The 24,660-nt window shown below is 39.5% G+C and overlaps 1 protein-coding gene across 11 annotated transcripts in view; it reads left to right on the top strand.

Moving 5' to 3' along the window:
* TSPAN9 (tetraspanin 9) overlaps positions 1-24,051 on the top strand; it is a 163,236-nt gene extending 139,185 nt beyond the window's left edge. For all 11 annotated transcript variants that reach the window (XM_090148239.1, XM_031611545.2, XM_090148227.1 and 8 more), the window contains 6 exons: positions 14,208-14,399; positions 15,966-16,040; positions 17,553-17,654; positions 18,880-19,011; positions 19,108-19,191; positions 19,997-24,051. In XM_090148239.1, the coding sequence (XP_090004365.1) occupies positions 14,208-14,399; positions 15,966-16,040; positions 17,553-17,654; positions 18,880-19,011; positions 19,108-19,191; positions 19,997-20,068 (657 nt within the window). In that variant the 3' untranslated portion in view covers positions 20,069-24,051. The remainder of the gene's footprint in view (positions 1-14,207; positions 14,400-15,965; positions 16,041-17,552; positions 17,655-18,879; positions 19,012-19,107; positions 19,192-19,996) is intronic.
* Positions 24,052-24,660: the final 609 nt, after the last annotated feature.

The following is a 24,660-nucleotide window of genomic DNA, read 5'->3' as shown; positions in this document are numbered from 1 at the left end:
AAAGAATCACAGAATCTCTGAGATTGGAAGGGACCACTGGAGATTGTCTTGTCTCCCTGCTCTATCAGGTTCACTTAGAGCCTAGTGGTCCAGAAGCAGGGAGTGAGATTCCACAACCTCCCTGGGTAGCCTGATCCATTGTTTAGTTACTTGCATTGTAAAGAAGTGTTTCCTAGTGATCAAACAAAGCCTCTTGTGTTCCAATGTGCGCCTCTTGCCTCTCACCTCTTACTGGACACCACTGAGAAGAGCCTTTCTCCATTTTCTTTGCAACTTCCCTTTAGGTCTTTGTATACACTGAAGAGGTCCTTCCAGAGCTTTCACTTTTCCAGGCTGAAGTGTTCTGCATGGAATAGAGAGTTTGTGAATTCAAATATACCGTCATATACTTGAATACAATTCTGATTAAAAAAAAAAAAATCCAGTTGATAGGACAGGATGAATTTTCAGAGTCATCACTTTGCTGGATATTTAAGACAGGTTTCATTTGTAGCATTAGCAAGTGAGAACAATACTGCATGTTATCATAGAATTATCATAGAATGGCTTAGGTTGGAAGGGACCCCAGTGATCATCAAGTTCCAACCCCCCTGCCACAGGCAGGGTCATCAACCTCCAGATTTTGTGCTAAACCAGGTTGCCCAGAGTCCTATCCAGTCTGGTCTTGAAATTATTCGTGTTTAAGTATAGAAATGATGGCAGTGATAATGTTTTGTAGCTTTCCTCATACCAAGCACTATCATTCATCTAAGAATACTTGTTTATGATTTAATCAAAAACCATTGAACCAATACAGTGCCTTTTTCATGCCTATAAGGAACCTGTGAATTTTGCATAAATAGAACTCCATTGAATTGCTTGTTTCAGTAGGTTGCTTTTAGAATTAGACAAGTTTACGGAGTTGTGGAAGTATTTAGGAAATTTGACAAATAATTGTATGTGCTGGATCTTGTCACACCAATAGGTTTCTTGGAGCACAGTAAAAGTCCCGCTCTGATGGTCAAAGGATTTCAAAGCAGATTGCTGGCTTGGAACTTCTGCTGCTTGAGGAGAAATTGGTGCTGCTGCCTCTTACCTTTTGTTTTTTGTTTTTTGACTACTCAGGGCAAGTAGCATAGAAGTGAAGGAAAAACATCAGATTCAAGCCAGTCATCTTAAAGTTATTCAGAATGTTTGTTTTCCTATGTCTGATGAGACATGAAATATGCCACCCCCTGATTTCTGTACAGTCTTTGATCCATATATAGTAGCTGTTTGCAGTCAGATAGTAGCTTGGCTGGATCAAATTGAGCTTTTTAATAGGACAGTTACATTGCTTACTGTATGATCAATTTAGCGGATATACATGTACTGGTTAATGAAAGGGATATTGCAGAGCCTCATTCATGGTCCTTGTTTGGCAAAGAAGATATAATTAATAATGTCATTGCACTAAAAGTCAGCTGTTCAGTGGTCATGATAGCTGCCAAATATTACATGATGCAGATTCAGGAATAATTCATCTGCCAGTACTTTCAAATAATTCTGGCAAGGTTTGTATTTCTATTTTAAACTGTGTAAACGGAAATTGCTCTCATTCTTTCAAATCTGAGGACAGTGCATGCTGGACCCTGAACCTCTAGGTGTGGGTGAGAGGAGCAGATTCTATCCCACAGTGGAACAAGTCCAAGACCTCCTCATGAAACTGAATATATATAAGTCTGTGGGGCCAGATGATATGCATCATATGGTTCTGAGAAAGATGGCTGATGTAGTTGCTGAGCCACTCTCCATTGTATTTGAAAAATCATAGCTGTTGGGTAAAATCCCCGGTGACTGAAAAAAGGGAAACATTAATCCTATTTTTAAGAAAGGGAGAAAGGAAGACCCAGGGAACTACAGACCAGTGAGCCTCACCTCTGTGCCTAGGGAGATCATGGAGCAGATCCTCCTCGTTACCATGTTAAGGCACATATGAGATGAAGAGGTGATCTGAGACAGCCAGCATGGCCTCAGCAAGGCCAGAGCTTGCATGACCAATCTGGTGGCCTTCTGTGATGAAGTGACAGCCTCAGTGGACAGGGGAAGGGCCATGGATGTCATCTACCTGGACTTCCGCAAAGCCGTGGTCCCTTCTCTCTAAATTGGAGAGGTGAGGATTTGAAGTATGGACTGTTCGATGGATTAGGAATTGGCTGGCTGGACACAGCCAAAGGGTTGTAATCAGTGGTTCTCTTTCAGGGTGGAGGCCGGTCACAAGTGGTGTCGCACAGGAGTCAGTCTTGGGACCGGTTCTCTTCAACATCTTCATCAATGACATAGACAATGGTATTGAGTGCACCCTCAGCAAGTTTGCAGATGACACCAAGCTGAGCGGTGCAGTCGATATACTGGAAGGAAGGGAAGCCAGTCAGAGGGACCTGGACAGGCTGGAGAAGTGGGCCCATTAAAACCTAATAAGGATCAATAAGGCCAAGTGCAGGGTGCTGCAGTTGGGTTGGGGCAATCCCAAGTATTTATACAAGCTGGGGGAAGATCTCCTTGAGAGCAGCCTTGCGGAGAAGGACTTGGGGGGTCCTGGTGGACAAGAAGGTGGACATGAGCCAGCCGTGTGCACTTGCAGCCCGGAATGCCAACTGTGTTCTGGGCTGTGTTAAAAACGGAGTGGCCCACAGGAAGAGGGAGGTGATTGATTCCCTCTACTCAGCTCTTGTGAGGCCCCATCTGGAGTACTGCATCCAGGCCTGGGGCCGCCAGTACAGGAAGGATGTGGAGTTCTTGGAACAGGTCCAGAGGAGGACCACTAAGATGATTGGAGGGCTGGAGCATCTTTCCTATGAGGAAAGGTTGAGGGAACTGGGCTTGTTTAGCTTGGAAAAGAGAAGGCTGCGGGGAGACCTCATTGTAACCTTCCAGTACTTGAAGTTCTACATATAAACAGGAGGGGGAATGGCTTTTTACAAGGGTGGATAGTGATAGGACAAGGGGGAATGGTTTTAAACTGAGACATGGAAGGTTTAGGTTAGATTTCTAGAGGATCTGAAGTTCCCCAATCCTCTAGTGGAACTTTAGTCACCTTGATTTTCCTTTTTTTTTTTTAAAGATTCATCAGGGATCCAAGGATCCTGCTGATTGAATTCCTTTTCCCCATCTAATGATATATTTCTTAATTTTAGAAGGAAGATTCCATTTGAAGATGAGTCAGTTTGCCCCATCAAAGGTGTAATTTTATTTTCCAGTTGTTTGATACAGGCCTATATGACCTAAAAAGAAGGTCATTTTCATCTTTCATTCCTTCCTCAGAGGAATGGTATGCATTAATATTTACTAGTAACGGCCATGCTACAGCAGGTGCTACTGCTAATTTTTCCTCCACTGCTTGGAAAGTTTGTTCTAATTTATTCAGAAATTCTGCCATCTTGGAAGAAGATTTAATAATGGGGCCCTATAGGTCCCCATTCTTCAATAATCCATGCAGCTCTCAGCCATTGAGAACCCAGGAATCCTGAGAGTTTCCCACAGGTTTTAATCCTTTGGGTTTTATTAGGGATCCCAATGTTAATGCATTAAAAATAATCCATTCCAAGTACGTACTGTCACACCTCCCTTGCTCACCAACTGTACCATGATGGAAAATGAAACAATGACAGCAGAGCAGCAAGATCCGAGGCTGTAGCAAGTGGGGATTTGCTCAAACACAACAGTAGTGGACACAAAGTAAGGGAAAGAAGCTGCTTACCTTCAGAAGGCCTCAGGTATGCAGGGATCTCCAAACGAGATACCCTCACTTCTACTGCTAACCCTTCAGTGAGGTTTGGGAAGGAGTAGATCCTGGATCCTGAGCTCCCCTGAGTTGGCCCTACCTTCCTACCAGGTGCTCAATAACTGTTTCAAACTGTGCATTTGCATTACAAATACAGTTTTTATTTTTGGGCCCCTCAGCCCAAGGAAGACATCAAAGTTCTGGGTCATGTCCAGAGAAGGGCAACCAAGCTGGTAAAACGTCTGAAGTGCAAATCTTAATGAGGAGCAGCCGATCAAACTGTAATAGCTTAGTGTGGAGAAAAGGAGGTTCAGGGGAGACCTTATCATTGTCTACAACTACCTGAAAGGATGTTGTGGCAAAATGGGACTTGTCCCCTGTTCCAGCCTAATTAATGATAGGACTACAGGGAACAGCCTCAAGTTATGCCAAGGGAGATCCATTTTGGACATTAGAAAAAAACTTCTCTGAAAGAGTGGTCAGGTTCTGGAATGGGCTGCCCAGAGTGGTAGTTGAATCACCACCCCTGGAAGCATTCAAGAAACATTTAGATGCTTAGTGGGGAAATATTAGTGGTAGGTGAATGGGTGGACTGGATGATTTTTGAGGTCTTTGCCAACCTTGGTGATTCTATGATTTCAGTAAAAATAGCAATGCTTTACGTCAGCTGGGGACAGTGGTGAGATCTCTCTCCAGCTTTCACTATTGAAATCCATATGCTGTTCAGTGTTAAACAAAACTAGACTTTGTGTCTAGAGTGCAGAACTGTGAGGGTTTTTTTAAACATATTTTGTTCTCTGCTTTTTTATTTTCATTTTATCCTCAGTTTACAGACATCAAAACTATTGAACATTCCATTCCCTGTACATCTGTCTCCTCAGAGAAGAGCTGTGTTGCTTGCAGAATGTTGAAATCCATTTAAAATGCAGGGTAGATACAAACCCATACAAGAATACCAGCTGGTAGTCTCTGTAACGTGAGAATGTTAGTTACTGCCACAGAATATACTTGTTTTTTTCTCAGATCACACTGGGGAGATAGTTGACAGTTAATATAACTAGTGTAACTGAAAATAGGGATATGTTATAACTCAAGAGTTTCTGTGCTCATATGTGCCATACAAGTAGAAAAAGCACAAAAATATGCACAAAATAGTGAAATATGTAGGCTGATAAGATAGACAGGTTTTTTTTTGTTTTGTTTTGTTTTGGTTTTTTTTGTTTTTTTTTTTTTTGTATTCTGTGTTTTCTGTATTCGTTTCTTAACTTTACCCTGATTATTCTAGCACTTAAACTTTTTAGGGTATTTTCCTCAAAAGGAGTTTGGAATTAGAGAAAGCAGACACCTCTGTGAGATACAGAGGTTATAATTCAATTTTACAGGTGAGAGGTCTTGTATTTCAGAAATAATAGAAGGATTTTGACTGCATTTAGTCTAAGTCATATGTACAGTCAATGAATATAAAGATGTCATAATTATGAAATAAACAAGAAAGTTTGGCAAAGCAGATTATAATAACAAAAAGAGAATAGCAAGATTACCCAGGCCCTGGGCTTGCTGCAAAACTCCAGAGGAGGGATCTCCAGAGGAGATGAATTGCCTTCACCTGTGCTCCTGTGGCTGACTTATTACTCACGTCAGGTGATTAATCAGAGGTTCAGGCAGTGATTCAGCAGTTCCCATGCACTCCACCCCTTCACAGCATGAACCAATGATCAAGACTACTCCTTTGGCTGAGGTAGGTGACCCATCGTGCCACTGTTTGTGCTTGGGCCACCCCTGCCTTAGGAAGGTGGGTCAGATCTTTCACCCACTCCTAAATCAACAGAGTGGTCTTGACTATAACTTCAGCTGTTTGAGTTATTGGCTCTACTGCCTGTAATGCAGCGTAGGCAGCCAATAACTGTTTTTCAATCATACTGTATCTTCTGCTCCATGTCAGACCTGAGACCAGAAACCAATGGGGAATGGGGGTCCAAACAGAACTCTGGCATTGCCACAGGCCCCAACCAAAGCCATCTTGAGTGACATGAACGTCCAACTCGGCTGGGAGGGTAGGATCAAATATAACCAATGCCTGGGCTTGTTTAATCTGCAAGTTTTGCTTGCTGGAAAGCATCCTGTTCTGTTTTCCCCCAGTCCCAAAGCTGCCCTTTTTTTGTGAGTCTGTACAGTGGCCTTAGCAGCTGCACTAGGTGAGGTATAAAGGAGCACCAGTAACCCAATATACCTAGAAACTCTTGCAGCTGCTTCGATGTTGTAGGGACTGGGAACGCCTGAACCTTATCTAAGACAGCACTGGGTAGTACTTTGGTCTTTCCTGACCAAACCACCCCCAGGAATTTTATGGACAGGCCCAGACCTTGCACCTTTTGATGATTTATAGCCCACACCTCTGTTGTAAATAGGTGGTTAATGAATCTGCCACCTGTCCTACTGCCTCCAGTGAGTCAGATGTCAACCGGAGATCATCAGTATAATGATATAAGTTAACATCATCAGGTTTTTTCCAATTAGCCAGGTCATGCAACACTAGATTGTGACAATACATTGGTGAATGCATGTACCCCTGTGGCAGGACCTGAGAGTCCACTGCTTGCCTCCCCACGTAAACACAAACTGATCTTGCAATTCTTCAGCAATTGGGATACTGAAGAACGCATTTGCTCAATATAGGACACAATGATAGGTTTTTATCTCCCTACTCAATGTGTCCATTAGGGAGGCAATGTTGGGTACAGCTGCACGAATAGGCAGTGTGACCTTATTTAATTCTCTGTAATCCACTGTCATTCTCCATCCGACTTTCACACTGGCCATATGGGGGAATTATATGGGCTGTGTGCAGGTCTTATAATGCCCACTTCTTCTAATTCCTGCACCGTTCTTGATATTTCATCTTGCCTACCCAGGAGTCTGTACTGCCTTACATTAGTAATCCGTCAGTTTCAGCAGGCAAATAGGCCCATGTTTCGCATGGCCTCTTAATATTGCCTGCACCACCCAGATACTGATACTTCTCTGTCGAAGTCTGAACTCTCCCACAGTTGTCTGGAAAGCCATAGAATATCTATGCCCAAGATGTATTCCTGGTGTGGGGCAATAGACACCATATACTCCTGGGGTGGGAGACATCCAACCCCCAGTTTCAACCATGTTTGGGTGACTGGAATAGTCTGTCCCCCAAAGCCACCAGTCATCACTCTGTCTCCATCAAATTTGGTTGGATCTCCATAGATAATTGATGTTTCTGCTCGAGTGTCCACTAACGCTATAACTCTGAATATTTTTTTGGGACCAGTAGATCATTAATTCTACATAGGGCCTCCAGTCCCATCTGGAGGCCCTAGGGGGACTAACATCCCTTGTCACGCCATGAATTGTGCTATGGCCAATTCTTTTGCTTCCGCTGGACAATGATGCCTGAGCTGAGACACCTGAGGCGGCTTTTTTTTTTCTATTAGGAACAATGAAATCTTTTGTGTTCTATGTCGTTGTTGGTGTTCTCTCTATAACCCTTACCCTTGGTTTCCTAGGGTAGTTCTGAAATTTTTGATTGTCCTCTAGTTGTCTCCTAAGCTGGAGAAGGACATGGTTGGGCTGGTGGTCAATTTTAGCAAATTGGACCTCAGCCAAATCATTAAACATTTGTTTTCGGGAGACCCTTATGGGTCCCAATTGAGGAGCTCAAGTAGCTGGCATCTTGGTTTTAGTCACCGACAGGACCTCAGCTTCTTCTAATGACCAAATTTTGTGCCTGGACCGCAGGCGTTCTGTTTCTCCTACTGGGCAGCCTGCTGGACTACTGCTTCCTAGGCCACTAGGGGATTTAACATAGAAACCAAAGTACCATACAAATGAGAGGGAGCTTGCTGTAGAATTAAGTCTCTCATTCCTGCTGAGAATTTGACTATATCAGGGCCATCAAATGTGTCTTCATAAATTGCTTCCCTTACGCCTAGTTCACAGATATAATTTTGAAGGTCCTCCATGGAGGACATATCCCTGTATGTAGAGGTATATCAGATTTATTTGGTCATACCATACAGCTGGCCGCCATTAACCATTCTATTATAGAATGGTTTTCATTAAGCTATTGATTACCCACATACAACCTCTGCCTGAGAGGATGGAAAGTCATGGTGGCCAACTTGGGTATTTCTGGGCCATTCACCAAAACACTTTCTGCCCCAGAACCCACAGTCTTAATAACCAAGCTGGTACAGTTTCTCTAGGCTTCTGCCGAAATCGCTGTACTAAATCCATCAATTCCATTGCCGTGTATGGCTGGCCGGGCTGTTACATGCAAATGAGTCTGGCAGGGGGCACTGATTAGGCAGCACCTCTGCTGTTCTGTCCTGTACTTTTTTTGTTTTCTGAGTTATAACAGGATGGACTTCTAGTGGATTTGTCAAAATCGGAGATTTGAGATCTAATTTAGATTTTTTATTTTCCTGATCAACAAAGTCTGTTGATTCAGGAGTCTGGTCATTGTCTATTGAAATGTTACGAGCTTGACTGACTCCTGTGGCTGACCTATTGCTTGCCTCAGGTGATCAATCAGAGGTTCAGGCCGTGATTCAGCAGTTCCCATACAGTCATAGTACTCAAGTACAATAGTGACTTTATTCCCCATGATGGCTAGTATGTATATATTATCCAGATTGACAGGAAAATGAAAAGATGGATAGGAGAATCCAAATCCAGTTAATGCTAGTTTTTTTATGCAAAATTTCATCCCACTAGAGCCATATGATATTCTTTATATCTATCTGCCTGGGTTATGTTGTTTTGTGGAGGTGAAGTATGATAGGTTTCAATCAGAGGTCTGGATCAGCATGAATTCTGAAGTAGGATGTGTTCTATGATGACATGGCACTCCAGAAAGATTTAAGTCAGATAATCTCATCACAAAAATTATCTTGTAAATACTCAGGCCAAAGATCATGGCACTGAATGCGTTTATCAAATCTGCTATCATGCACCAACTTCTGGTAAAATTGAATGATATGGTGAGTTGTTAAAAGCAATGCACCCATTTAAGAACATTTAAGCATTGAGAGAAGCATTTGACTTGAGAAGCACTGAGAGAAGCCACCTGGTTGGTCAACACTTGAGGATTTATCAGTCGCAATGGTCCTGCCCAATCCAGCTTCCTACGTACTGTAGAAGGAAGTAAGGTGCCTGTAGTACATGTAACGAGCATGTTGGGAAAAGCAGTTTGGGTCCTCCCAGCTTCTGGGAAGGGCAAACCTCTCCGTGGAATCATGTTTGTTCAGGGACCTGGGTCCATTTGGTGGGTGATGCAGAAAAATGTGGATATTCATTGTGTACCACAGGGGAATTTGATGTTGCGGGAGTGCAGTCAGTAATTCCATGCATGTATATATATGTGTGTGTGTGTGTATGTTTAATACATGTTAATTATTGTTTGTTTGTGTATATATATGTGTGTGTGTGTTAAGCAAGATGTAGTGATGTGGGATAATGGGTGGAAAGTCATGGTTTTATGACTTTTGTTAACAGTATTCCACATCATAACATCATGTAGTGCACTGGCAGTTAAAGAGTTAATGCTCCAGTTCCATGGATTGTCAATATTTCCAAGTATCTGGTTCTCAGAAGAGAACTACAACTCCCAAGAGGCTCGCTGTTTCATTTCCGTTTTTCATTCAGCAGGAAAGATAAAAACTGTTCACAAGTCCTGAGATGCTCCTTTTTTTTCCCCTGCTTGTTCATCTGCAGTTGTGTGCTCCCTAGCCATCTTGCTTTCAGTGTTAGAATAGGGCCTTTAGTTTTGGACACCCTGTCTCTTTCTCTTTTTATTTGATTTATTAGCCTCAATTCCAATATATTGTATAATGTGTTATCTTGCATTTTGATATCTTATTTAGTAAATAACTTTCCTCAGATTGTTGCCACTGTTTTGTTTTTAGGCCCATCTCCCTACACGTCCCCCTTTTCCCTTTTCCCCTTTTCTGTGGGGATCCGTGGGTCCCCCTGCTCCATTAGTCACAGAACTGGCCGAACCAGCCTGTTTTGACACCTCCCCTCCCTCCCCCCCCCCCCCCTTTTTTTTTTCAGGCTGTTTTTTTTTCAGCCTGCTGTTTCCCTGTCATGGACACAGATCTAGAGATAACTCCGTGACACTGTATACATGAATTATCTTTTTTTGTGTGTGTGGTATATAGAATGCTGTTGTCTACTTTCTTTGTACCCAAAATAAATACCACCTCTGGGTTTACAAGTCATTTTCTGAAGGTGTATGTGTTTTTCTACAAAGGCAGCCTAGGATTATGGAAATTTTGAGTATCTTAGGAATAACTGAAAATTATAGGACAGAGGAATTCTAAATGATTTGCGATTTGACCCGAGGTATCCTGGTTAAAGTGCTAAAAAACTCCTGGATGTAATTCTAAATAGCTACAGGGTAGTGAGTATTTTGGGGAGGAATAACATATATCTATATGCATCTTTCTTAAGCATGGATAACCCGGAAATTAAATACAAGACTCAATATTAGAGTATGAAAATATGGATTCATATTTGCATTTGCATATTTGCATTTGCATTAGCAGGTATGGACTTGGATAATTTCTTAGCTAAAGAACATATTGATGGCTTGACAATTAAGGCAGTCCACTGTAGTACAAATTGAAGTAATCTAGTATTGCAGTTGTGCTTGTCAGTGTAAAGAGTTACTCATGGGAAGCCTCACGTTAGATTTTCAGGTGTTTTTTGTTGTAAAAAAGTTGGATGAGAGACCAAGAAAGATGATGATCATCTTTTGTTTGGAAAAATATGTTTAAAATAGGCATTCATAAGCCATTGCCTATTGCCATAATTTGTTGGTTTTCTCCTCAGTAGTTGCTATTTAACTACTTCTATTGAGACTTTAGGGTAAGTGTATCAGGTAGCTTAATAACAGATGATCCAGAGGGATTACAGGTGTGTATACTCTGAAATTAATAAAAGAGCATCTGTACATACTACCTGTTACAGATGCTCTTTTAGTAGGTGTTTGGTTGCTTGATATGTGATTTAAAAAAAAAAAAAGTTAGAGATAGGGAAATTAAAGCTATTTCTAGTCCTTTAAATATTTAATTTAATCTCTTACATCTGTTACATTTTTGAGTCATGCGTGTGTCAATAAACCAAACAAATTGCATCTGGGATAAGAAAAGAAAAAATGAACCTAGTGTGTTTACTTTTGCAGGTGACCTTTGAGGCTATGAATTGTATATTGAGGCTATGCATTGTATATAGAGGCTAGCTCAAAGCGTATCTCTGTTGAATGCCTACAGAGTACAGTACATAGTGCAATAAATGAAATTCCATTAACAGTCTTGTGGGTTTATTTTCAGTTGAATTTAACTTCCATTTTAATGAACTCTACAAAGACAGAAATAAAACTGAATCTGTGACTCAGTAGTGGGCATAGACTGTGCTTCCCTTGGAAGTAGCCTGCAGAATGAACTCCAACTATTTAGATGTTTGAGAATCCATGCATAAGCAAGTTGTTCTAAGTGTCCTTAAGGAGGACAAGCATTAACAAATATTAGTTCACAACAGATCAAAAAGTTGACAATCCAATAATGAATCATAAATCTATAGGAATCCAGGTTTCATGACTTCTTCTGTGGCAGAATGCTTCTTCCTAAAGAAAATAATAGTAATCTGTAGTAATTAAGTCTGAGTAACAGTTGTGGGATTTTTTTTTGTTCTTTGTATTTGGTGTTTCTTGTTGTTTTTGTTTTTGTATTGAAAGAATTGTGCAGAGGAAATATTACATTGATTCAGTGTTGGCATGGAGCACTGAGTCCTTCAGAGTAGGTTCACTGCATTATACCCAGATGAGTGCATTGGGCAATGGTATTCATATTCCTTACAGTATTTACATACAGGTTTTCTTTCACTGTGTGCATATGAATCAAAATATGCACATAACCTCAAATAGTGATACTACCGTGTAACAGTCACAGTCTGTGGGAGTTATCTGACCCACAGGTATGTGAAATAAATTGAAATTGAAATTGAAAAGAAATTGAGATTTTGTTTCCATGAATTTCTGCACTATATGTTACTACAAATTACTACTAGTGGGGCAAGTATATATTAAAAGTTGCTACAAAATTACTGCAAGTAAAGCAACTATATACTTATGATTAGTTAGTTATTTGTGTGCCTGTACATATTATTTGAGGTGTTAATTGTGTGGCGCTCTCTTAAGCCCTCCAAGGAATGGGGCTGAACAACAGTGGAAAAGATGATCCTTCATAGATAATCTGTGCAACATGGACCAGCCAGGCATTCCCAGTGAGAACCTGATATGTATGGGAAGTCAGATACAAAGTTCATTTTGGATAAATAGTTAGTTCTTATGTCTTTCTGATATAGATTCATAACAGAGCTTGTCCTGGTTTCAGCAGAGATAGCATTATTTTTTTTTCGTAGTGGCTGGTAAAGCACTTTGTTTGGCATTTAGTGAGAATAATGATGAGAATAAGGATAACATGCTGATGTTTTAGTTGTCACTGTGAAGTGCTTATGAAAAGCCAAGTGCTTTTCAGTTTCTCATGCTGCTCTGCAGAAGGAACAGTGAGGGTACTCAGACCAGACAGCTGACCCAAACTGTTCACTCTTTGGTCCCATCATATTGTGAAAATCATCAGAGGTAGAAAGTTGTTGTATGAAACCCTGCAAGACAAGTCGTAGAAACTGCTGAAGGTGAATTGAGATAATTTGCAGAAGTGAAGGCCACCCAACTAGCTTTAAACATCACTGAATGAGAAAAATGGTCAGTGCTCTATCTGTGTACTGACTTATGAATGGTGGCAAATGCCACCATTGCAGCAACAGAAGCAGAGCAACTGGCAGAGTTGTAGTGGCAACAATGCAGAGGCAAACCTATCTGAGCCACTACACTGTAGAAAGATATTGCTACCAGAGGAGAGAATATGGATGTGTAAATACATCATGTAGATGCTCACATACTCAAGTATTGTGGCACAAAAGAACATCAGAGCAACAAGCAGGTGGATCAGGCTGCTAGAATTGAAATAACTTAGGTGGACTAGGACTGGCAATGTAAGCTTGCAGAAGGAGGTAAACTGGGTGTAGATCAAGAAGAGAGAAAGCTAATAGAGCAGGAAGACAACAAGGGCATATGGGAAGAGGAAGAGAAGCTCACTTATCTCTTTTTCACACAAGCCAGACTGAAGACAAATTGAGTCAGCAAAGAAAAATCCAGAATCATAAGGATTCAAAACAGACAACTTTGAATACTATCATACTTTATCATTAAAAGCTTTAAACTAAAAGAAGATAGATTTAGATTGACATTAGGAAGAAATTATTTACTCAGAGTGTGGTGAGGCACTGGAAGAATAGCCCAGAGGAGTCACAGATGCCTCATCTCTGGAAGAGTTCATGGCTGTGCTTGATGGGGCTCTGGGCAGTCTGATCTAGGGGGTACAACCTTGTCCACAGCAGGGGCACTGGAACTCATTGATTTTTATAGTCCCTACCAACCTAAGTAATTCTGTGATTCTCTGAAGAGTAGATTTAATAGTAGTAATACTGCTCTTTAGAATATCACAGGTTTAATGAAAACACAACTAACTGTCTATTCTGATTTCACTGCAGTGATCACAGATTAGATGGGAAGTTCTGTATCAGCCATTTTAAGCAAGTATTAAAAAACAGCCAGGTTTTGGTCCCATTGTAGTATATACATTACTCTTGGCCATTCTTCAGAAGACCTGCGATGTGACTATGGTAGGGAACCTTATTTAACCAGATATGGTATTGTTAAGAGTGATGAGAAGAAAAAAAGTTAATGTTGTGCTTTATTATCAGCTTTGCATTTCCTCTGGGTTCTGCCACTGGCAGAGATTAGTGGAATTTGAGCTTCCTGTAGATAATAAGCCTATAAATCTTACTGTTATTGAATAATGGCAAACAAATGTGATGCTATAAGAACTCATCAAAAAACTTATCCAGGCTACTGGGACATTATGACAAATATTTATTGAAATGATAATGTTTTAATTACCTCCATGACTTCTTTGCTTGGCCTAGAATGAAGAACTGTGGGGCTGGATACTCTGAGAGATTGTAGATGGTTGCACAAATGTATGTGATGAGGCATTCTTTCAAATAATGTTTTTGTCCTTCCTACAGAAAACTTGCGCTAGGTTGGTTGCTGGGAGATAAATTGGTAGCCCTGACTTCATCTGCTGAGTCTTCAAAAGTAGAGTTCTTCGAGTGGCTTTTAACTAGATTTATCAATATAAATTACATGCCTAGGTTTAGGTAAGGACATTTAGTTTAATTTTGTTTCAGCACCAAGACAGTGAGAATGTTACTGCAGAACAATTAACTGGGAATTTGCTTGAGAAATTCCTTCCTTTCGGAGAGCAGAGGAAGGAGTCAATGATTAAACCTTTATTTTATCTCTTTGCAGTTATGTGGCTGTGGGCTCCTGGGAGTGGGCATCTGGCTGTCAGTATCACAAGGAAACTTCGCCACATTTTCTCCTAGTTTTCCATCACTTTCAGCTGCCAACCTAGTCATTGCCTTTGGTACAATCATCATGGTGACCGGCTTTCTGGGCTGCCTAGGTGCTATCAAGGAGAACAAGTGCCTACTTTTGAGTGTAAGATATCAATGCTTTTTTTCATGAACACCGTTACTTTGTGATTATTTTATTAAAAAATATTTTCACCAGTGCAAAGCAGTCCTGTGGATCACTAGCATTTCCTTTAACTTCCTGTCTTCCATAGGATTGCAGTATGATATTCCACAGGTTTGGTCACAGTAATATTGCTGGTGCTTTAGCAAATGCATCCTAGTTATTGTGCATTCTTATGTATTAGATACCAAAGTACATTACTCAGGTACCTCTGAATGAATTGTAGGGTCAAATAGATGCCCTTCTGAAAATGTTTGTTAGAAGGACTGACTGGAAAATCTTAAGCACAACTGCTTTTGGATTCCAGTTGTAATTGCTCATGGGTATTTTCTACTTTGTCTTTAGATAAGGCCTGTGTCAGAGATTGGTGGAAAGCATCTGACCTGAAGTCAGGGTCACTGCCTGGCTTTACCATTAAAAAACATATAAAAAATAATAATTTGGTAATTGGCAGCATTTGTCCAGCAAGGAAGCACAGAGTTTGAGAACCCCTCTTAGAAAACACACTGTGGATCTCTCCTCTTGCATAAACCCAGGAGGTTTCATCATGATCCTCACCACTCTGAAGGTGAGAGAAGGGCTTCCAAAGAAGATAAGTTCCAATTCAATTGAAGTTCATGAAACACAGGTCTTCTGTATTACTAAGGATCATATGAGTTTTTTGTGTGTAAATGTCTCCCTTATGTGCTGTTGGGGAGCAGCTGAGCAGTATTCCTTATACCACTTCAGAAAATTAAACTGGAGGAGAAATATGCACTTGCTCACTCTGTGCTGTTTTGTTTTGTTGACTTTTTTTTGTATGTTGTACAGCTGGGAAAGGAAATAGAGAATAATAATGGGGTCTATATTGTTCATTTGCATGAACTACAACACCAACAGAAACTACTTTTTTAAGAGTATGTTTTTATTCTTATAAGGCTCTGCAGAAGTCTTTTGATAGAAATTATTGTGTGTTTCTGACTTTTCAAGTACAGCACATCACTCTTTGTTTCTCCCACCGTGTATATGGGGATGCCATGGCTATGTGGCATACCGCTAGTAGTTAGAAGGTTGCTACTGAACATGAAGAGTAATTAGAAGCTGTTGAAGCTCATACTTGGGCTGCCCCTTGCAGAGAGAGATTTCAACTACAGACAGTTAGAAATAGAAATGCTGAGTCACTTGACTGTTCAAACAGGCAGTCAGATCTAGTTAAAGCCTACCTACAAGGGAACATTTGTCTCTGTAGTAACAGGTGACATTTGTTCTGTAGATTGTATGACTGTGTGTACTGCTGAAACTTGGAAACTGATGGTAGAGCAAAATCTAAGATTTAGAGATTACTAAACAGCATGCTTCCTCATTGATGGTAAGACCTACAGGAACTTTAGTGACAAGATAGTATTAACAATTAACATACTTGAACAGTTTGAATTCAAACTTGCATATTTTTAGCAGTAGAGGAAAGGCTTGGTGGACAAGGCCTATAATCTCCAATTCATAGCTGTCTGTTTTGCAAGTGTATATTCACACTGTTTTTCTTTGTTCTAGTTTTTCATCGTTTTGCTGATAATTCTCCTGGCAGAGCTGATATTACTCATTTTGTTCTTTGTTTATATGGACAAGGTAAGCAAGATTAATTATCTTTACTAGGAAGTAAAACAGGTTCAATTTGCTTTTGTTAGATGAAAATGTGAGGGTTTCTTCTGCTCTTCAGTTTGGCAGAGTCTTAACCCTTAGGTCTTGGCTGTTTTCTGTAAGCTGCTTCTGGGAGGAAAGGAAGGGAGGAAATTATAAGGAGAGCAAGTAGGAGGAAAAAAAAAATCTCCCTGAAATAAAAGCCATAGTTCAAAGCCTTCTGTTTACTCTTATCCTAAAAGTTAAGATACCTATCAACATAGTTATTTGATGTCTCTGCAAAAAGCTGATAATCTTATGGATCTGGATTCTGGGAGGTTTGGACTTGGTTATCTTCTTAGGGCCAACCCTTCTACAGAACTGGAGGAGCAAGAAGCGAGTTTGGGGAATAGATGAAGAGGCAGCTTCTCATAAAGCCCATTTGTATCCTGCTATCTGGTAATGATTAAGAGAAGTGGATAACACTGACTGGCTTAGCAGCTCAGTAAGACTGAAAAAATTCTGGGGGAATTGAAGAGCTCTGTTAAACATAGGACAGAGCCTTATGACAGAGCATATCCAGATTCATTTCAAACAGTTCTCTTTCCATACTGTATCTCTTCCCATGTTGTCATGATGATGTCTGCCACTTTCAGGGAGCTGGGGTGAACTTCGGTTTTGAAATAAAATGTGAAAGAGGAATGAAATAGATCTTACAAAATAGTTGTCCTCAATGATTGGATCTATACATAGGCTAACTCTTTCTGTTCTGCCAGCTCATTTCTGAGTTGGCAAGCTGAGCTGGCAAAACTGCAAACTGTTTCCTAGCCTTTTCCAAACCTTCATTGGATTTGGCTGTCAGAGCCAAGATACATTCCTAATTATATCCAAAATTTCAGACTTGGACAGAAATTTATATGAGAAATAGGACATACGAGACCTCTTGTTAAGCATTCCAACTTCCTCCTTTGAAGCAAGAACACTTTCGAAAACTTTAAATCCTGCAAGCATGTCCCAACAAGCAGAACAATGATAATGCCCTTTCTCAATTGATTTCATATTGGCCATTAATTATAGCCTGCCTGAACTTGTGCAAGGAACAATTAAGTTAAGTTTGGGAGATGGAGACTTCGGTTTTAGTATATTAGCAAATTAAACTAGGCCATAAGTTACTGTCATGAGAGGCTGCTGTGATATCTGTCAACAACATCTGTCTGTGAGAAAGTTAACATAAGCTCAGCTTATGCTGATTACTTCGGTTAGTTTGGATCAGGTAACTATATATGATAGACTCTTACTAGATGGGAAGCGGTTTAAATTCTCATGAAAAATAATCCAGGAGTAATTAATCTGTGAGACAGACCTTGCCTTGGCAGGTGCTTGAAAAGACCTTATGAGAGTATTGAAGACAAGAGAAATTTTTTCTGCCCATGTTAATTTTGTGATGTGACAAAAAAAATGTATTCCATATTCAGGTCTGCAAATAGCAGTGCACTCACATTCAGTATTTGTATGATGCAGGTCAGTGAGAGTGCAAAGAAGGATTTGAAGGAAGGTATGAAGCTGTACAATTCAGAAAATAATGTTGGACTGAAAAATGCATGGAATATCATTCAAGCAGAGGTAACTCATTTTCTCATTAGAAAAAAATAGCAATTTGGCTACAAAGGTTGCCACAGTCTGTTAACTGTAGGATCTGTTCTCAATTTAAAAGATGGCTAATGCAGGCTTTTGTTTTGGGTCTTGCACCCAAATATCCAGAAAGTACTCTGAAACTCAGGATCAAGGAATACTTTGTAAGGTGAAAGTTGCTTACCTGTATCTGAGAACTGTGTTTGTCATGTGAAAGTATAGTCTGTAACAGAGGAAAAGTAGCAAAACCTGCATATTTAGAACAGTTCAGGACTTGTAGGCAAATGCAGATTACCATGTTTTGGCATTTGGGCATTTGTCTCTGAGATAAAAATGCTAACACACCTTGGATATAGGACTGCTTTTTTTTTTTAATGTCATTAAGTATTTGCTTTTAGTTATCACTAGACACACAAAAAAACCCTTGAAAAACAGTAGTTTAGAGGACTTTAATGAATTGATGGAGTGCAGCCTTCCTGAGAAGGACTTTGGGATACTGATGGATGAAAAATTGGAAATAAGATGGCAATGTGCACTTGCAGCCCAGAAAACCAATTGTATCTTGGATACTTCAAAAGAAGCATGGCCAAGAAGTTGAGAGAGATTATTCTCTCTCTCTGCTCTTGTGAGACCTCAGCCTGGAGTTCTGCATCTCCAATTCAAGAAATGAAGGGATATGTTGCATCAGATCCAAAGGAAGGCCACAAAAAATGATCAAAGGCTGAAACTTCTGTCCTACAAAGAAAAGTTGAGTGAGTTAGGGTTTTTTTTAAGCCTGGAACAGAGAAGGCATCAAAGAGACCTTATTACAGCCTTCCAGTGTATAAAGTCAGCTTGTAAGAATGACTGAGAAGTACTTTTCTACTATACTACCAGGATATGCAGTGACAGAACAAGAGGTAATGGTTTTAAACTAATGGTCAGTAGATTTAGGTTGGATATAAGGAAGAAATTCTTCACTAGAATTTCTGGGGGAAGTTGTCCAGAATAGTAGTGGATGACTTGTCATTAGAAGTGTTTGAAGTCAGGTTGGATAGGGCTTCAAGCAGTGAAAGATATCCTTGCACTTCACAGGGAATATGGAAATAGATGACCTTAAAGGGTCCCTTCCAACCCAAACCATTCTATGACACTGTGATTCTAGCTGAAAGTTTGCTATGGTATACTTTTCACAAATTGTGTATAGTTAAGATAATTTATTAATCTTTTACCATAGATGAAATGCTGTGGTGTAAATGACTTTACGGATTGGTACCCAGTACTGGGAGAAAACATTGTCCCAGACCGATGTTGTACAGAAAACTCTCAAGACTGCGGATGGAATTCCACTGAATTAGTGTGGAAAACGGTGAGGTCAAGTCTTAGAGAGGGGTGGGAAGGAACAAAATAGAGGGAATGCATATGAAAGAAATGTAACCTTGAGAATTCGATTTTCATCTTACAGGGATGTTATGAGAGAGTTATGACTTGGTTTGATGAGAATAAGCATGTCCTTGGCTCAACTGGGATGTGTATCCTTATAATGCAGGTAATGCTGGTATGATGTGTGTAAACACAGATTTAACTTGCTCTGAACATCCTTGTTTCTGTTACATGAAAAGTGGTCCTCAACCGCTTTGAGTTTGATCATGTTTTCAAAAATGTCAGATTTATTCTATGAGGTTATTTGAGGCTTTATCTTTGTAAAGAATACAGGTCAGTCATCATGCTGACCCTCAAAGAAGACATACTAGAGAGGGGTTTCACTTATTTGCATTTTTATTTCAGAGCCTAGGGTTACCAGGTTTAGTATCCATTTGTTACCTTGTCTTTTAGAGGACTGTACTTTTTTAAATTTGGAGGCAAGTTCTGGAAATTGCCAGAATGAATTAAATCATGGCTACTGAGCTGAGTAAGTTAATGTGTGTGTAAAAAAGGAAATACAGAAGTATCAACATAGTCTAATATTGTTTGGGCACTCCTGCATAACTGTTGTACTTTGTACAGACTGCCAGAATCTGATGTTTTCAGTCACAAGTTTTTTTGGTTAATCAAGCACAAGATTTTGGATAAAAAAGAAAAGTGACACACCTGTGTTTTTCTGAATATATATATATTTTTTTGCATGTGTGACCAAGACCACTGAGAGCTTTTTGCTTTCATCACTGCTTTACGGATGATACATCTTCAGGCATTGCTGTGTGCCTTCATAATATGCCTCCTAGTTTACTGATCAGTGCTGAAGACAGAAAAATCTGACTAGTGTAGAATGACTTTTAAAACTAAAGTTGGACCATGAACACAGTTTTGGCCATATTCTTGTACTGAAGCCTTCATTGTTTGCTTTCCTTCAGATTCTTGGCATGGCCTTCTCCATGACACTCTTCCAGCAGATTCACAGGACTGGCAAAAAATATGATGCTTAAAGCCTCTGAAACATTATCACATCAGCCCTTCTGTTTGATCATAAAAATGAACAAAAGAAGTGACTGCAAAGAGTATCAAGCCAAGCCCTGCTGACTGAATCCCTCCCACTGTCTGATCTACTTTGTTGTTACTTGGACAGATATTATCACAACTTGTTGTTTGATTCATATTTTTGTCTGTTTCACATTTGCCATTTATTTGCCAAAGAGAGGGAAAAAAGCTTCCGAACCAATGGATTTTCTAAACAAAATCATAGATCTGTTCCAAGACTATTCCCTTGATTTAAGAACACATTTTGCTTTACCAATACATGCTAAATGTGCAGAAGTTATATAAGTTAAACTTTAAAGGAGAATTCTTCAAAGTCTTCCATTACGTTTTCAACCCTCATGTTCAGTTCACTGGAAGTCTTGTAAAAGCCACTCTAACTGGGAGTCCTATGTATTGGAGCTTCTTGTACCTGATGGTGTATACTTTTTTGTTACAATAATGATGATTATTAATATTATGATAAATATAGCTTAGAATTTAGTAGCCTGATTTATAACTTTTATATAGTATATCTGTTTTTACACATTTATTGTACATTAGTGTAGAAACCATTGTGCAGTGTCCTGAGGATATGTTTTTCAAAGTTGACAGTTGGGGGGGATAGATAAAGAGAATGTTTCTCAAATTCACTACTTGAGAAACACTCCTCTTACCTCCTACCTACTATTCCTGTGAGGCTAAATTTCAATGTCTTTACCCAGCCAAAGCAGACTGTGGCACTGTAATTGATGGTCCTTATTAGACTGCTTTGATGTTATGCTATTTTGAAATCTAAAAGTACTAGCTAAGTGAGTAGTTCTCCCTGGCATAAAGGAGAAAAGTTGCAGTCTGACCTGCTGGTCACTTGGCAGCAGATTTCACAGACTGTATTGTCTGTTTCAAAAAATTTGCCTAAAGCATGGTGTGCTACTGGATATTAGAAAGAGGGTTAGCAATTGTATTACAATTTTGTCATGCTATGCCTTTCAGTGAAGGGGTTCCATCAAAGAAATGACAGCTATCTCTCTGATCTGGAAAAGGTGTCTCTGGACAGAGAGGAACATGAATTTGATTAAAGAAGAGCTGATTCAGAAAAGGGACAGTTTCCAAAAGAAACTCAGGGAGACTATGCACTGTCACACCTTCAGCACAGAACTGGTTCATGCTGGGAGACTGCCAAGTCTACCCAATGAGGTAGAGTTCACTGAGATGTGATGCATAATTTTTAGCCGTATTCTGACTACAAAATTTGAACAAAAATTCTAGTTAGAATGCCATTTTATTGCAAACCAATGCAATTTACTTTTTTTTTTTTTTTTTTTTTTTTTAAGAGATCTCTCCTAAGTTTTACAGTTTTGTGAAGGAAGAAGAAAAGGCCATTGGAGGATGTTGTGTTTTAGCTCCAGTCAGGGCTCAACTCAGCTCTGAAAGGAATTCTACTGCTTATATTAGCGGCAGTTAGAGGGGATCTTTTTAGGTTACCTCATCCAATGTCACTCTCAGAAGAGAGCTGTGACCTATGTGAGGTGGAACTCACTATGATGTTATTAGACTGAATAACAGAAACTGCTAAGGATGGAGATTTTATGCTTCTGTGATATCCCATTCAGAGCCATGCCATGTCAAACTACTCCTGTGGTAAATACATTTCTCCTAATGTCCAGTCTGAATATTTATGCTTTAAACTCTTAAAATATATTGGTTTCATTGTATAATTCAGCCAATCTTTTCATGATGAGCTGAAATAACAGTTGGGCCGCTTCCTATCTGGGAAGTATGAGTACCCTGTTTATCTTCATAGTAGGTTCTGTTTGCATTTGTAAATCGGACAGCAATAGCATTTTGTGTGGACTTTGTCACTTTTTGACGTTCCTTTGAGATCAGTATGATGGAAAGAGTGTGAATGCATGGGACAGAGAGATGAATTTGGATTTTGGATATTACAGTGATGAAGGCAGTTACTAATCTTAAAGCATGGCCTTTGTCCACAAGAGCATGATGCCTGAAGTTTCACAAATCTCTTGTTTCCTACTGAAAAATGCTGTATGGGCTCACCTATTTAATTTGCATTGCCTTTGAAATCCAGGGAAGGAGTAGAAGGAAAGCACAGAAACTGAATCCAGTTTTAATTCCATTTCTAACAAAAATTGGGACCAAGAACATCTGAGCCTTATTGGAGATGTTGCTCATCGATGAAGGGGCTCTGATGCCCAGTGTACTTGCTGCTACATGTAAGACTATATACAAAATTAGTAAAATGTATTGCTATTTCTACAAGAAAAGACAGAACAATTTTCATCTAATGGCTCTATTGCATTCTCCCTTTGGGCAAAGGTGCTTTGCTTTCTTTAATTTTCTCTGGGGTTCAAGAAGAACAAGGCGCATCACATCACATCTGTCCTCTTGGGTTGCACAGTGATACCTGCTACACCTTAAATTTCAATCTACATACAGCTTTTATACAAAAAAGAAAAAAAAAAGAAAAAAAAAAAGTGAAAATAATAAGAAAGTAAAAAAAAAAAATTAAAGTTTATGAGTAAAACAGAGGAGAAATGCGTAGTTGCAAATTTGACTATTTTGCCTTCCGTCTAAACTTATTTTAGAATGCTTCATTCCGTTTTGCAATCTAATAGTAAGTAGCATAGATCCTAATCTGAAGATTACTTTTATTATTCTAAACACAATATTAATTGAAGTAGTTACATAAGCTTTGTGTATTCATCTTTGTGAAGCCACTCTACAGTAAGGTAGTCAAGAGCAGGGCTGGTTTTTGTCATTAGCTGACTCACTGATGTGGGAGAAGACAGATATCCTGAAAAGAGAATAAAAGTAATGCCATTTTCTAGGCAGCAGAAACAGCCTTGGAAACTGAGGCTGCATCAGTAAGTTTGTCAGGGAAAGCACTGACTGTCTCGTAACTGTTTGGTCTCATATATATATGCACTTTTCTTTCTTATGTTGATGGGTGGCTGTCTATGCATTTTCCCCAGACATCATTTTAGTTATTTAGCTGCAAGGTTTTAGCATGTTTTTAAATTAAAAAAAGTGATAATTCAGTAAAAATACATTTAGTATACACAAATATTGATTTGTATCAATACATACCTCTCCGCATCTCTAATTCATGAAAGCACAGTTCAACTGTGTGAAAATGCTGTTTCTTTGAATATTTCTTCAGATTGTAGTGTATCTGCTGTCTCACTGTGCTTTATATTTGGAAGCTGCATCAGCACTTAGCAGAGACATATTGGGAAAACTGCTTGAAAACTGTGGAAGTGAAAGCAGTGAATTATGTTCCCTCTTGGTGGTACCAAGGTTTTTAGTTATAGGAATTGCAAGTGGAGGGCACTGAAAAGAGCACACTCTCTGCACATAGCATGTGAGATGTAGCATGTGAGATGTTACAAACAATGGCATAAATTTATCAATGATAACAGATTAGTTGTCTATGCTATGCATTGAGTTCTTGGACTATGGTCAAGTTATGCCAACTCTCTTACCTGTGTCCCTCCTCACTGTCTCCATTACTATTAATATACGTGGACTACAAACATACACAGGGGAAGTGCAAGCAGAAGACAGCAGAATTGCTCCTTGTGGTCTTTTTTGGAAAGTATTTTGGTCAAGTATATAAAAGACAATAAAGGAAAGGGTATTTTCCTAGCTGATATTTTTTGGGAGCAGCATGGAATAGAGCACACATTCTGATGTAACTTACTTCTGTAGGGTTGAACAGCTTCATCTTGTAGCCTATGTGGGGAAACATGGAGATGTTTACCTGCAGACTAGCCAGCGGTCTGTTGTGCAGTAGATAGTAGACACAAAGAAACAACATACCATTCCCACCAGGTGATGTTTGCACCAGTGTTTCTTCTATGCAATACCTTTTTTGCCTTTATATAAAAGTTTTTTTAATAGGATGATACACAAATAAAGGATATTTTAAAAGGTGCTTCTTGGAGCTCATTTCTTTCCCACCCTCTTTTTCACTAAAATCAGAAGTGTACTAAAAAAAAACAGTAAAAGATGACTCACAGAGATCCATTCCTACTTAAATGTCACTGAGATTCCACAGGAGTTGCTTGAATGGGTTGGTAAACAGTGAGCCATTTGGGCAGGACAGAAGAAGGATGTGGCTGAGATAAAGGGCTAAAGCCAGAGAATATGTGCAAAGATATGGAGATGTATTAAGTCAGGAGAGGACTAGAATTTGAAGCCTCTTAGGAACAAAGAGGGAGTGAATAGTTCAGAGTATCTAGTGTTGAGTGAATGGAAGCTAGTAAAGTATGAACTCTGAAAGTATTGTGTCTTGCAATCCAAGGATTGGAAGGAAACTGAAACTTCCATGCTGTTTAGTATGTGAGTTGAGTGTGAATCGAAGAAACTTAACAGCAAAATTTTGTTACTGTTAAGTCAAGTATTCTTTATTAGAGGCACCAGGAAGCGCGGGGGCTATTTCCACCATAAGCACTTCAAAGATTACATGATTCAGAGTTCATTATATTTCCACAGATGGTACATATTCATGAATTACACATGAGACAATTAACATATACAGGCT

This window comes from Phasianus colchicus, chromosome 1, assembly GCF_987193195.1.
Source record: "Phasianus colchicus chromosome 1, bPhaCol1.hap1.1, whole genome shotgun sequence".
In the NCBI taxonomy this organism is placed as follows: Eukaryota; Metazoa; Chordata; class Aves; order Galliformes; family Phasianidae; genus Phasianus; species Phasianus colchicus.
The sequence above is the reverse complement of the archived record's forward strand: the minus strand, read 5'-3'. Positions and strand labels throughout refer to the sequence as shown.